Source organism: Sus scrofa, chromosome 4, assembly GCF_000003025.6.
Source record: "Sus scrofa isolate TJ Tabasco breed Duroc chromosome 4, Sscrofa11.1, whole genome shotgun sequence".
Lineage (NCBI taxonomy): Eukaryota > Metazoa > Chordata > Mammalia > Artiodactyla > Suidae > Sus > Sus scrofa.
In genome coordinates, this window is record NC_010446.5 from 60,947,000 (window position 1) to 60,960,398 (window position 13,399).

At 35.7% G+C, this 13,399-nt stretch overlaps 1 protein-coding gene across 2 annotated transcripts in view; it reads right to left on the minus strand.

Moving 5' to 3' along the window:
- CRISPLD1 (cysteine rich secretory protein LCCL domain containing 1) overlaps nucleotides 1,327–13,399 on the minus strand; it is a 50,039-nt gene continuing 37,966 nt past the window's right edge. For both annotated transcript variants that reach the window (XM_001926603.6, XM_013996668.1), the window contains 3 exons: nucleotides 10,053–10,128; nucleotides 5,893–6,023; nucleotides 1,327–2,444 (listed from right to left, as the gene is read on the minus strand). In XM_001926603.6, coding sequence (XP_001926638.1) covers nucleotides 2,393–2,444; nucleotides 5,893–6,023; nucleotides 10,053–10,128 — 259 coding nt within the window. In that variant the 3' untranslated portion in view covers nucleotides 1,327–2,392. The remainder of the gene's footprint in view (nucleotides 2,445–5,892; nucleotides 6,024–10,052; nucleotides 10,129–13,399) is intronic.

Genomic DNA, 13,399 nt, shown 5'->3' on the forward strand with positions numbered 1-13,399 from the left:
TATTACTAATAAGAACTAACATATATTGACAACATACAGTGTGTCTGATGTTCTTTTAAGTACATTATACATAATACCTCAATTAATTCTTAGCACAATCCCTATGAGGTATTATTTGTCCCATTTTTCAGGTCAGGTAATTGAAGCACAGGAGTTTGTGTAACTTACACCAGGCCATACCTTGTGTAGAAAAGCATAGATAAGCAATATGGAGCAAGGCTATGCAGGCTCTTAAATGCTTTTATGAGATGAGTTGGTTTTCTTAAATAATGGAGACTTACAGAACAGAGTAATTCCAGTAAAAAAATTAATGATGCACTGAAAAAGAATGAAGAGGAACAAAATGAAAAGGCTCCAGTTGGAAACAATTATTAATTGCCATAATACAGAAAACTGATAATAAACAGCCAAACTAGAATCCCTATTCTGACAGAATTAAGGAGTCTTTCCTACTGGAGGGGAGCAGTGAGGAACAGAAGGTGAATCTGACTAAAGTATACATTTAAATAACGGTATTTAAGATAGTGTATGAGAGGGCGTTCCTGTTGTGGCACAGCAGAAATGAATCCAACTAGTATCCATGAGGATTCTGGTTCTATCCCTGGCCTCATTCAGTGGGTCAAGGATCCTGCATTGCTGTGGCTGTGGTGTAGGCTGGTGGCTGTAGCTCTCATTTGACCCCTAGCCTGGGAACTTCCATACGCCATGGGTTTGGCCCTAGAAAAAGCCAAAAAAAAAAAAAAAAAAAGAAAGAAAGAAAGAAAGTGTATGAGTCTTTTGGAAAAAAGATATTCCCACAAAAATTGCTTTTAGTTTTGAAATTTTCCTATATTTTGAACCAATTCCCAGACAGTACTTGATAACTGGTCACAATGTTAGTTTCTTCACAATTTGTTCTCCAGCAGCCGTTTATGTGAGCTCCACTTTTTCCATTTTTGGTCTTATCCAGCTCTCTTGCTTTCCCTGATTTCTCTGGTGGAATTTCTCTCTTTTATCTGCTCCAAAACATCTTACTCACTTACTTTCTAAAAATATTTAAAGAATTTGTTACCAATTATTTTATAATCGCTTTGTATCTTTCACATTCTTTCCTTCTAACTTACAATCTTTTCTTTTTAATTTCCCTTAATAGCATGCTTCTAAATATATGGGTTTCTGTCTTCTCTTTCACAAATACATAGATAATCAGGGTGACTTGCCCACATCTGGTATTAGGGGGTGTTGCTTATAGTAATGTCAATAACCCAAATTTAAAAGACTTACAATAATTCTGTTAACTGAAAGTGATTTTTTAAGTCAAAATAAGGATACAAAAGGGACTGAAAGTAATACTTTGAAACATGATTAATTTTAATATGTTTACAAGGAAAGAGTAAATTCAACAGCAGAAAAAAAAATTACCCAAAGTAACATTTTACAGATTTTTAGTCTTAAAGCACAATACATTTTTCATACAAACATATCACCATTATAGGTAACATAATAGGGCAACATTTATACACAAGGCCATTTACCATTAAGAAAATCAGTGGCAATGGTGATGTAATACATTAGTTCAACTTTGTTAAACTTGTTGCTCTTATACTTCCTGGCCTGCAGGAGTATTTGCCAGGATACAAAAGAAAATGTGTGACCTCAGTTTGAACAATACATAGAAAGCTCTGGTGCCCATGCTTAACTCTATATTTATTATATGATCACTAGAAACGTTTTTGTACCACTACTCTGGCTTAATTCCATTTACTATTAAGCCCATTCCCAAGGAATCAAATATTTTAACAGATTCACTTGGATATTAAGGAATTATTTTATACAAAATAAGTGCAATGTCAGGACTTAATATTCTGCATGCCTAAACAGATAGAAGATAAAAACTATACAGGTATTATGTGGAAAGTAATTTGATATCATATGGAGTAGGTAATCATAGCATTGAACCTAGGAAATGTAATGTTTTTACGTTGTTTTTAGAGTTACTATTTTCATTATTATTGTTTTAAAATGCACCAGATGATTTTCTGAGGGCCATTCACATTCAATGCTTAGTTTCATTTTATTAGTGGCATATACAAAGCACCATATAGTATAATATATGAAATGTAGAACAATTATGACTATGTAATTAACTGTAGAAATAACTGCTAAGAAAATATAGCAATATTTAACACAGGATTTCTAAAACCATTACATACTCATTACTTTTCCTGAAGCTAACAATGGTCCCATGTTTTATTTTACAGACGTAGTCTATCAAGATTTATATGCATTTGGCACTTTTCGGGGGCTGAAAATAGTTGATATCTTCTGTACAGTAATGTTACAGTTTTATACAAACTTCAGAAAGCATTGGCATTTGGAATAGTCTTTACGATCCTCTTCCAAGTGTTCCAATTCACATGACAGCAAATACTCTGAATGCCTTTCCTCCTGGAGGATTCTGTAAACTGCAAAAATACACAAAGTATATTGATGTCATCTCCACACATAATCCTTCAAACAAATCAAGCTTTCTTATGACAGTTAAGAAAGCAGCCCTATGAATCCAGATGGTCAAATTTCTTAGCCTACTATAATTTATAGTTACTGGAAAGCTTGAGTGAGGATGACATAATTCTTTAAATCTTGGTTGTATGCTGCCTACAAGTTGACTAAAGAAATTTCAGACGCATAGTGGTAATAATAGTATTTTATTTAGAACGTCACAGAGCCTAGGTCATGTTTTCATAAATTACCACCTTTGGTTCCAATAAAGTTAAATTAAGCAGCTCTTATGCGATTTTACCGAGATTCAGGTTTACAACTGATCGCCATGGTTAAAAGTTAACTGCAAGTTAAAAATATGATAATACCTAAGCAATACTCAAGAGTACTAACTTATTATTTCCTAAATCAGACAAAATTTAAACTACATAGCCAGCATATTTTTTAAAATTTTAAAAAATCTGTAATTTCAAGAAAATCTAGGTGAGGAGTTTAATGGTCAAGTCTGAAAGGTCCTAAGAATTTCTTCACTGAAATGGAAACGCATACTCACACACACACACACACACACACACACACACACACACAAAACACACACACACACAATGCACTCAATCTTACATCAGAAGTATTCTAAAACAGAACTTTAAAGTAATGCGGAGTTATTTCTTTTACTCTTATAAATTGTTAATATTTTATTTATTAATCAAGATACGTTTTGCTTAAATGCCTCTGGTTAAAGCCAATTGATAATGTCATTAATCATCATTTATTCTAATCAAATATAAACTTTTGATGTCTATAGTTTTGCATAAAGTTTTATTTTCTTAATAATACATAAAGGCTTTTAGAGATAAATACAATAAATGCTAAGAGGGAGACAAAGTGCAATTTCTTTTACATACTTATTCATGTACAGGAAAAGGAAAGGTAGAATTTTATTTTATTCTACTTGATTTTATATTTATGTTATTTTTTGGTGGCACTGATGACATGTGGAAGTTCCCGGGCCACGGATTAAATCGCATCGCAGCTGTAACCAGAGCCACAGCAGTGACAACTCTGGATCTTTAAGCCACTGAGTCACAGGAAGGGGAGAATTTCAGAATGAAGAAGAAATGAGAATGTCACAAGTAGGCACACATAACATTGCACAGTAAACACACACACACACGTTTTTCGTATAAGCAAATGGTCAATTGAAAGCCATTTTTGTTGTAGGAAACACATTAACAAAATGCTCTAGAAAGTGTCTTTGCACAAAATGATACACCGTAAAATACATATTTCCGAAACTAGAGAACTAGTGCTGAATCTGAGCTCTGGGACTGACTAGTTACCTGACCTTGGGCATATCCTTTAACCTCTCTGAGCCTTAGTTACCATGTCTGTAAATCAGAGTTTCCAGATCCAACTTTATAAGGAAGTTGGTAGAGCTGCGTTAATATGTTTAAAGGGCCCAGCAGCATCTGGAAAATTCATAGTAGATGTTCAAAAATAATTACTATTCTCGGTTTTATTAAAATATCACCTATCTTATGGTTTTAAAATAAATTTAAGAAAGGTGACAGGTAAATGAAACCACAACACTCAGTTTAGCTTATAAAACTGCATATCATACTTTACAACTCTAGAATCAATTTTATATGTTATATCTAATATACATATTAGATCAATTTTATATGTTGTATCTAATAAACAGAGAGAGATGGGGAAGGGTGTGGAGAGTGAGTGATGTGTGTCTGTTTACATTTCAGTGAAGAAATTCTTAGGATCTTACAGATTTGACCATTACCTTACCTCACTAAAATTTTTCTTGAAACCACAGATGTTAAAAATATTCATAACTACGATGGTAATACAATTTAAATGCCGTCAGACTTAGGAAATGGTAGGGTAAAAAGAATCTCTGTACTCGTGCATAAAAAAATCTTTATATTTCCAACTTATTCTACATAGGAATACATAATTTCTTACCCATTTCACCAAGATAGGAAGATTAAATGATCTCAGGATACAAATTCTAACAAAAAACATTAACTCTGGCAAAGAGATGGCTTATAGGTATAGAAGTGTGTAGGACTTTTTGACATATTTTTCACTAGACACGAGTGAAACTAAAAGGTCTTTTACTTAAAGGGACAACCCAGGAAGAATGATTTCTTTGGAAATCTCTGATGAGTCTAGATTTGCTCATTCCTATGTATTTATTAATTCTAGAGAATTACCATGAGTCAGAGAAGCCAGGTTGGAGAGAAGTCACGCTCTTAACACTGGCCCCCTGATACAGTCTCGTCTGAAAGGAGATGCTAAATACAAAGCTGTCATCTGATGAAAAGGACACCCAGATGCTTACGTGTAAGGCGATCTAGATACCCTGCATGGTTTGCGTCCTTTGAAGAAACTTTAGCACATATATCAACCCTCCTTGGCAACTTTGAGGAATCTAGTAAATGTTTAAAAGTTAGGGCTTTTTGAGAGTTCCCGTCGTGGCGCAGTGGTTAACAAATCTGACTAGGAACCATGAGGTTGCGGGTTCGGTCCCTGGCCTTATCCGGCGTTGCCGTGAGCTGTGGTGTAGGTCGCAGACACGGCTCAGATCCTGTGTTGCTGTGGCTCTGGCGTAGGCTGGCAGCTACAGCTCCGATTCGACCCCTAGCCTGGGAACCTCCATATACTGTGGGAAGCGGCCCTAGAAAAGGCAAAAAGACAAAAAAATAAAAAAATTAAAAAGTTAGGGCTTTTTTCTATATCTATCTAAAATACATGGGGCTTAACATTACTTCCATAAGTACCAAGGATTTGAAAAATCACTAAAGGTTTTTTTCTTAACTTTATTACTTGATAAATGTAAATCATATAAGTTTTCTCAAACCACTGAAATATATAATACTAATGAGTCAAACACAAGATGACCTGAAAGAGTTCATTAACACCATACTGGGCATCCAGCTTCCAGTCAAAAAGAGAATTTGGTTCCAGGGAAAATCAGACTTGTTGTTTCCCTCAAATACTTTTTCAGACAACTGGATTAGAGAAATATTCAGTGCCTTGCTCACCTAGAAAGAATTACATGTAAAAACTAATCTAGAAAATCCAAAAGAGGATGAAAGAAATTTCCTTATTATGAGATCAATTAACAAAAGAGTGGTTCTGACTTGTAATCCGATTTTCATGTTGATTTTTATAAGCCTGGAGGAGACAGGCACCTCTGGTACTGCAGCTTCTCCCATCCCTGGAAGACCTATGATTATACAGCGTGCAAAGGAAGCACAGTGGCTCAGTCACGAAACCTCAAACTCATACTAAAGCGAGTTGGAATAAAGGAATCGAGCATAAAGGAATTGAGGATATATTGAAATATACATACTTAGATATAAATTTACAAATTACACATATTCATTTCTTTACCTTTCTGAGAAGATTCCATTCTGAAAGGAAGCAGTGTAAGTTTTTCTTTTGTCCACAGGCATAACGTCAACATAACCACCATGATTTCGAACCACCCCAGCATGTACCGCTGCTCTGCAGATACTGGACAGCTGAGGGAGCAAGAAAAAACCCGCCATCGTTAGGAAATGCCTGCTGATCTTATCCCTACCACTCTTCTATTGCACAGCAGGTTCCTGCCATCTGTCTCTATATGGGTACCCCGTGAGCAGGATGATATCTTGTGCATAAAGGAATGTTTCAAAAGTCACAAAGTTAAAGCTGATTTTGAGCAAGGCAGATTTTTTTTTTTTTTCCGTATTTTTAGGGCCACACCCGCAGCATATGGAGGTTCCCAGGCTAAGGGTCAAATCAGAGCTGTAGCTGCTGGCCTACACCATAGCCACACAAGCAGCAAGGGATCTGAGCTGCTTATGCGACCTATACCACAGCTCAAGGCAACACCGGACCAGCAAAGCAGATCCCTTCACCAGCTAATCTGACCAAACAGCAAACTTTTACTATTGCTATAAAATGCAAATTAGCTCCTTTTATCTCTTCCAGAGCCTATTTACCACTCTTAAATTTCAGCCTTTGCTGGTCCCTACTCCAGTCACTCTGACCAAAAACTCACAGCTTGGATTATCTGGACCTCACTTACATTCAGTTTTGACTTTAAACAACACAAACATAGTTCTGTATACCTCTACAGTCCCTTTTCCAAAATAGAGGCATACATTAAATAGGGAGGTTTTTTCCTATTAGATAACATAACCTATGCAGAGAAAACCTGCCCAAAAGAATAATCCCAAGGAAAAAATATGAAGAGCAATCATAGCGTCTACCTAAATTTGCAATGTCTGTCAACTCTGGTTTGAACACTCTGACATGAGGTCCTAAGAAAGTTCTATTTTTGCACTGGACCAGTTACATAACCTGAATTGAATGGAATTTCTGTAAAGGAGAAAATTGCTTCAGTTCCAACAAACCCTTTTCATTTTTTCACACGACTGAGTTCTAGAAAGCAACTCTTCTTTTGGCCAATTAAAGTCTTCTGTCAATTTTAACATACGCTTTCATTCAGATGTTCTACCAAAATTTGTCAATAGCTGAGTATAGCCTGAGGAAATCCCACAAAATGAAACACTTGCACTGTTTCAGTAAAAAGCAATCCACCTCATATCCCCATGACATGGGGTCTTTCTGATCCCACTGGTGTGTTCTTATCTCTGTGCACATGTGAGTGACTTAATGTGTTTTTTTAAGTTCACATAGGCATGTGCATCTTACGTGACCTTGCTTTATTACTGTGCTCTGAACTCTGTAGCATCAGTCAGTATTTATTAGATCAAACAGAGCAAATGCCAAGCTGTTTAATCCTTTTCATGTTTTTTTGCTATATCACAAAATACCATACATCTAAAACCCCAATATCCTTATTCTGAGGAAAATTTTATTCACCATTGAAAAGTCTCTCACTGAATTAATATTTGTGTCCAATGTGGGTTCATAATAGAAGGAATTAAAAATAACTCTGTACACATTTCAGAATTTATCCTATTCTGTTAAAAGGGTGTTATCAGCATTTTTCCCAAGGCAATAAAAGTGCTTAGATATAACATTCACTAAATCCAAGCACTTAATATGGTTTGAAACTATTGTTTTGCAGTCAGCAGGCATTCCAATTTGAGTTCAAAGGTCAGAAGAGATTTTCTTTTCCTACTTGCACATTATAAGAATATATCACAGAAAGAAAAAAATATTATCTATGAAAACAGTAGAATATTTTTAATGAATGCAGAAGTTAACTCCATCTGTAATAAATGAGAAACAAAAGCTCAAAGCAATGGAATGTACAAGTTGTAGCTCTATAAATGGTAAGAGAGAGAGAGATGGGGGAGAGGGGAGATCGGTAGCTTGCTTCTCATCTTTCCATATCTTGTATTTAAAGAGATAATATATTTTTCAGGGAGTGGGAAGACTGATTAATTAATGGTTGAATCTCTGTACTTGTGCATAAAAAATCTTTATATTTCCAACTTATTCTATATAGGAATACATAATTTCTTACCCCATTTCACTAAGATAGGAAGATAAAATGATCTCAGGATACAAATTCTAACAAAACATTAACTCTGGCAAAGAGATGGCTTATAGGTACATAAGTGTGTAGGACTTCCTGACAGATTTTTCACCAGACATGAATAAAACTAAAAGTTTTTACTTAAAAGGACAACCCAGCAAGAATGATTTCTTTGGAAATGTCTGATGAGTCTAGATTTGTTCATTCCTATGTATTTATTAATTTATTTTTTTAACAAGCATTTATGTGCAAGGTATTTGCTGAATGTCTGATATCATTGTGTGCTCTAAGGTCTGTTAATGCAGGAAGTACGCCTGTCTTGTTCACAGCTTGGCACCCGTCAAATTGCCAATGAAAAAATGATGCATAATTTGCCCAGCTGCTGCCCTCAAGGAACTTAAAAATTAATAACAGTGGTGGAGAAATCATAATGCCTAACTTAGAATCAGCTAAGTGCTAAATAAAAAGGAAAAATAATAAAAAGAATATAAATAATAAAAGGAAAAAAACAAAGCTATATGGTTGAAAGAAAAGCAACATCATACTTAGATTAGGAGACCCAGCACAATACTTCACAAAGAGTGGCAATAATTTACGATGTGAAGAATGACCATGATTTTGACAAAAAAAATTAGGAAAAGGATGTCTTCAAACAGAGACAAGAAAATAAGCAAAAATTGTGAGGACTACCAAATTAAGATACCAGCAAGACATTTAAGTTGCAGATAAGAATCCTGCAAACCTGGAGCTGGGAGAGAGACTTAGATTCAGAGAATAATTTTAAAGGTAAAGCTGAACTGGAAAAAAAAAAAAAACCCAAAACCAAAAAACTGGACCTAAATGAATTCAGCAAGAGAAACAGGGTGCTAATACATACATTTCAGGCCTCTTTTCACAATCATATTTCTATAGTATTTCTACTGAATAAGTGCATCGAGAATATATTACTTAAATTTGTTTTGGTAATTCTTTGGATTAAGATATTGGTAATGGTTTCCAACTGTCTACTACAAAATCTAAACTTATCAGTATGTATTTAGACCCTCTAGTCACATGGTTCAAGAGCCAGACCCCCTGGATTTCCCATCGTGGCTCAGTGGTTAGCGAACCTGACTATCATCCATGAGGACACAGGTTCCAACCCTGGCCTCGTTCACTGGGTTAAGGATCTGGGATCCCACGTTGCTGTGGCTCTGGTGTAGGCCAGCGGCTACAGCTCTGATTCAACCCCTAGCCTGGGAACCTCCATTTGCCATCAGTGCAGCCCTAAAAGACAAAAAGACAAAAAGACAAAAAAAAAAAAAAAAAAAAAAAAAAAGAGCTGGACCCCTTCCCTTTCCCCATCCATCACACTAAAGTGGCTACAGCCCCTTTAACTTCAGTTCTCACCAGCTCAGATACAAGTAAACCTACAGGCTATACCCACTTTCAGCTCACTCCATGTCTTTGTAGATGTGATTCACCCCACCCAGAACGTGCAGTAATCCTCTTTACCAACCCACATTTGAAACCTGGATGAAAAAGCACTTATCCACACTGAAGCCATCACGGCTAATCTTCCGGGTCCAACCCCAGTCCTATCATCCGTAACAACGCACCCTCAACTGATTTCCATTTGTATGTATTTTAATGATGACTTGTTTTTGAGGTACGCTATCTTTTAAATGCCCATTTGACAGTGGAGATATTGTTCATACATTTGACAAACTCTTAATCAACCACTTTATACTTCAAATACAGAAGAACTCAAAAGAAGGCTAAAGAAAAGTAAAATGGTTTTTTCCTTCCCAAGGATACATCCAAGCTATTTTTTCATTTAGTACCTGATATAAGATATATGGATAGGTTGTGAAGAAAAATTTAGTCAAAATAAATGATTATGCATATATACTTGTATAGGCATATAAATTTTTAGTGCTACTGATGATTGACCCTTCTGAGAAAATGTGTATCAGTACAAAATCTGTTCCTTTTTCTATATATAAATGTATATATATAGATTTAAACAAATGTGAGCGTGCATACAGATAGTGAGAGCTGCATAAACGAGGATACTTACATCAGAGTAAATTCGAGTTCCAATTACACGAGCATAATGTGGATTAGCCTGCATACAGTTACGAGGACAGTAAACTCTGAAAAATAAATACATATATTTATAAATATTAAGTAGCTATTCATTTCACTCTTTCTTAACAGTAAGACCACACACAAAAGTAAACTCAGCATTCTAAAAGCTAACCATTTTTAATGAAATATATTTGATGTACAGTATTTTATAAGTTCTAAGTGTACAATGTAGAGATTCACAATTTTTAAAGGTTACACTCCATTTACAGTTGTTACAAAATATTGGCTATATTCCATCTTTTACAATATATACTTGTAGCTTATTTTATACACAGTCGTTTTCATCTCTTTACCCCATGCCTGAATCTCCCATTCCCTCTAACTGATAACGACTTGTTTGTTCTCTACATCTGTGAGCCTGTTCTTTTTGATACATTTGCTTGTATTTTTTTAGATTCCACATATAAGTGATATTGTACAGTATTTGTCTTTCTCCTGTTTGACTTATTTCACTTAGCATAATACCCTCCAAGTCCATGCATGTTGTTGCAAATGGCAAATTTTCATTCTTGTTTATACCTGAGTAGCATTTCAGTGTGTATGTATGTATATATCTAAATATATACACATTTTTCCTTCTGAAATAGGTCAACTGTATAAACCAGGCAGACACAATTGCTTCTGCTAACTTTATCTTATTTCCTATTTTTAGCACAAATGTTTCTTTTCTCTTTCTTTCTTTCCTTCTTCCTCTCTCTCTCTCTCTCTCTCTCTCTCTCTCTTTTAATTTAGCAAGGAAGGCTTCTAATTTGGAGATTGAAGGCAGAAAGAAACATCAGGAAGTATCTATCTCTCAGTATCTGGGAACATAACCCAATTATCAATGTTCAGTCAGTCACATGGCATTTTTAAAAAGTCTACTCCCAAAGTTTAAGAAAATGTCAAGTGATAAACCTTTAATTGACTGGCTCTTCTTCTTTTTTTTTTTTTTTTTTTTTTTGTCTTTTTGCTATTTCTTGGTCCGCTCCCGCGGCATATGGAAGTTCCCAGGCTAGGGGTCCAATCGGAGCTGTAGCCACCGGCCTATGCCAGAGCCACAGCAACTCGGGATCCAAGCCGCGTCTGCAACCTACACCACAGCTCATGGCAACGCCAGATCCTTAACCCACTGAGCAAGGGCAGGGATCGAACCCGCAACCTCATGGTTCCTAGTCAGATTCGTTAACCACTGTGCCACAACAGGAACTCCTGACTGGCTCTTCTGAATTTACACACAATCACATTAAAAGGAAATCAAAGCTAAGCCTGGAAAAAACATAATTCTTTTGACGCAGTAAATCAGTCTCAACAAAATGACTATATAAAAATCATGGTTTGATCAAAGCATCAATTATTTTCGAAAAAGTATTCTAAAAGAAAAAAAAATTCAATTGCAACTACCTTTAACAATCGAAGCAGATCTTCCTCAAAACATTTTTTAAGAAATGGCTACATTTCATACTTAAATTCCTAGTTCCTAAATTTTCATAACACTGTGCACTCTGGAGTGTATATACCTCATTTGGCATCTAAACCAGAGCCATTTAAATATAATAAATGATCTAAAGTTTTGTTAACTTTGAATGAAAGGGTTGATCTTTATAAAGTGTGCCTTCTGTTGGCTACAAAATTTTCTTTTTGTTTCTGAGAAGTGCTCACCCTATGGTGGTAAAACCACCTGCTCTGCCTTTAGGATTATGCTATGCAGGCTCTACCTTGACCATAGGTAGCCCCTGGTTTATGGAAGGCCAAGGTCAGTAGCTCTGAACTGAATTAGTTTCTGCCTAGGTAAATTCAGGTCAAAGGACTACAGGAGCGTTTTGCTTGTTTATATTCCAATTTCTGCTTTTAACACTTTGTCATATACCTGTGAGGATATAAACAGTGATCTAGTAAACATTCCTTCAACTACCACTTGCTCTTAAGCTTTGAATAAAAACTGACACATCTTAATAGTACCTGCTTTTACATTTTGAGTAGTCAATAGATTTTATTTAATTATTTATTTTTATGGCTCCAAGTGTGTCATATGGAAGTTTCCAGGCTCAGGATTGAATGGGAGATGCCGCTGCTGCCAGCCTACACCACAGCCAGATCCAAGCTGCGTCTGCAACCTACACCACAGCTCACGGCAATGCCAGATCCTTAACCCACTGAGCAACGCCAGGGATTGAACCCTCATCCTCAGAGATACTACTTGGGTTCATTTCCACTAAGCCATGACGGGAACTCTGCAATAGCTTTTAAAGATCTAATTGTTTATAGACATATGTACAGCAGGATAAAATTTTCAATAATAGACACTTTATTCCTACAAGGTTATGGTACTAAATAATAAAGGTAGTTTATTTGGTGCCATTCTGCCTGCTATGGAACCTCTCAAGGACATAATTGTGCGGGTAAATCTTGTTTTTTCGTGCTTGCCTTCAATTAATTTCCTTTCGTTTATCTGCTCCTGGCATTTTTCTCTAGAATGGATTTATGCCTCAACTTCGTTAAGTGATGTGAAATTTTAAAACAGATGTACCAAACATACGGTTCCTGAAATGTTATAAACTGTCATGTAAATAATACAATTATGACCTAATTTACTAAACTATTAAAAATGTTATATGAGACATAAAAAAAAAAAAAAGGAGTTCCCATCGTGGCTCAGTGGTTAATGAACCCTACTGGTATCCATGAGGATGCAGGTTCGATCCCTGGCCTTGATCAGTAGGTTAAGGATCCGGCATTGCCGTGAGCTGTGGAGTAGGTCACAGAAATGGCTTGGGTCTTGCATTGCTATGGCTGTGATGTAGGCCAGTGGATACAGCTCCTACTGGACCCCTAGCCTGGGAAGCTCCATATGACATGGGTGCAGTCTTAAAAAGACAAAAAAAAAAAAAAATGTTAAATGAGAAAGACACACTTTGTACTACCAGTCTCCAAAATAAATCAGGAGAGTAGCTATCCAGATGAGTTAAGGTCAAAATTATATGCAAATCATTACTTCCACTAATTTGTTATGTTAGTGATAGTAAAAATTAAAATTAAATTTTAAAAATTTATATCATTCCCTTTTGGGGGATATTTCCCTTCAAGCCAAGAAACAGAAAACTTATTAATTAATTCTTTACTTGAATGACTTTGGGTAGGCAATAGTAGTGCTATAGATTGTTCTTTAGATATAAAATTATTATTTATCAAACATATACTAGAGGAAGGCTTTATGCTGGATGCTCCACAGAGATTATCCTTACTATTTCCATATCATAAACCTTGCCAGATGGCTGAAACTGGGCCTAGTTTAATACT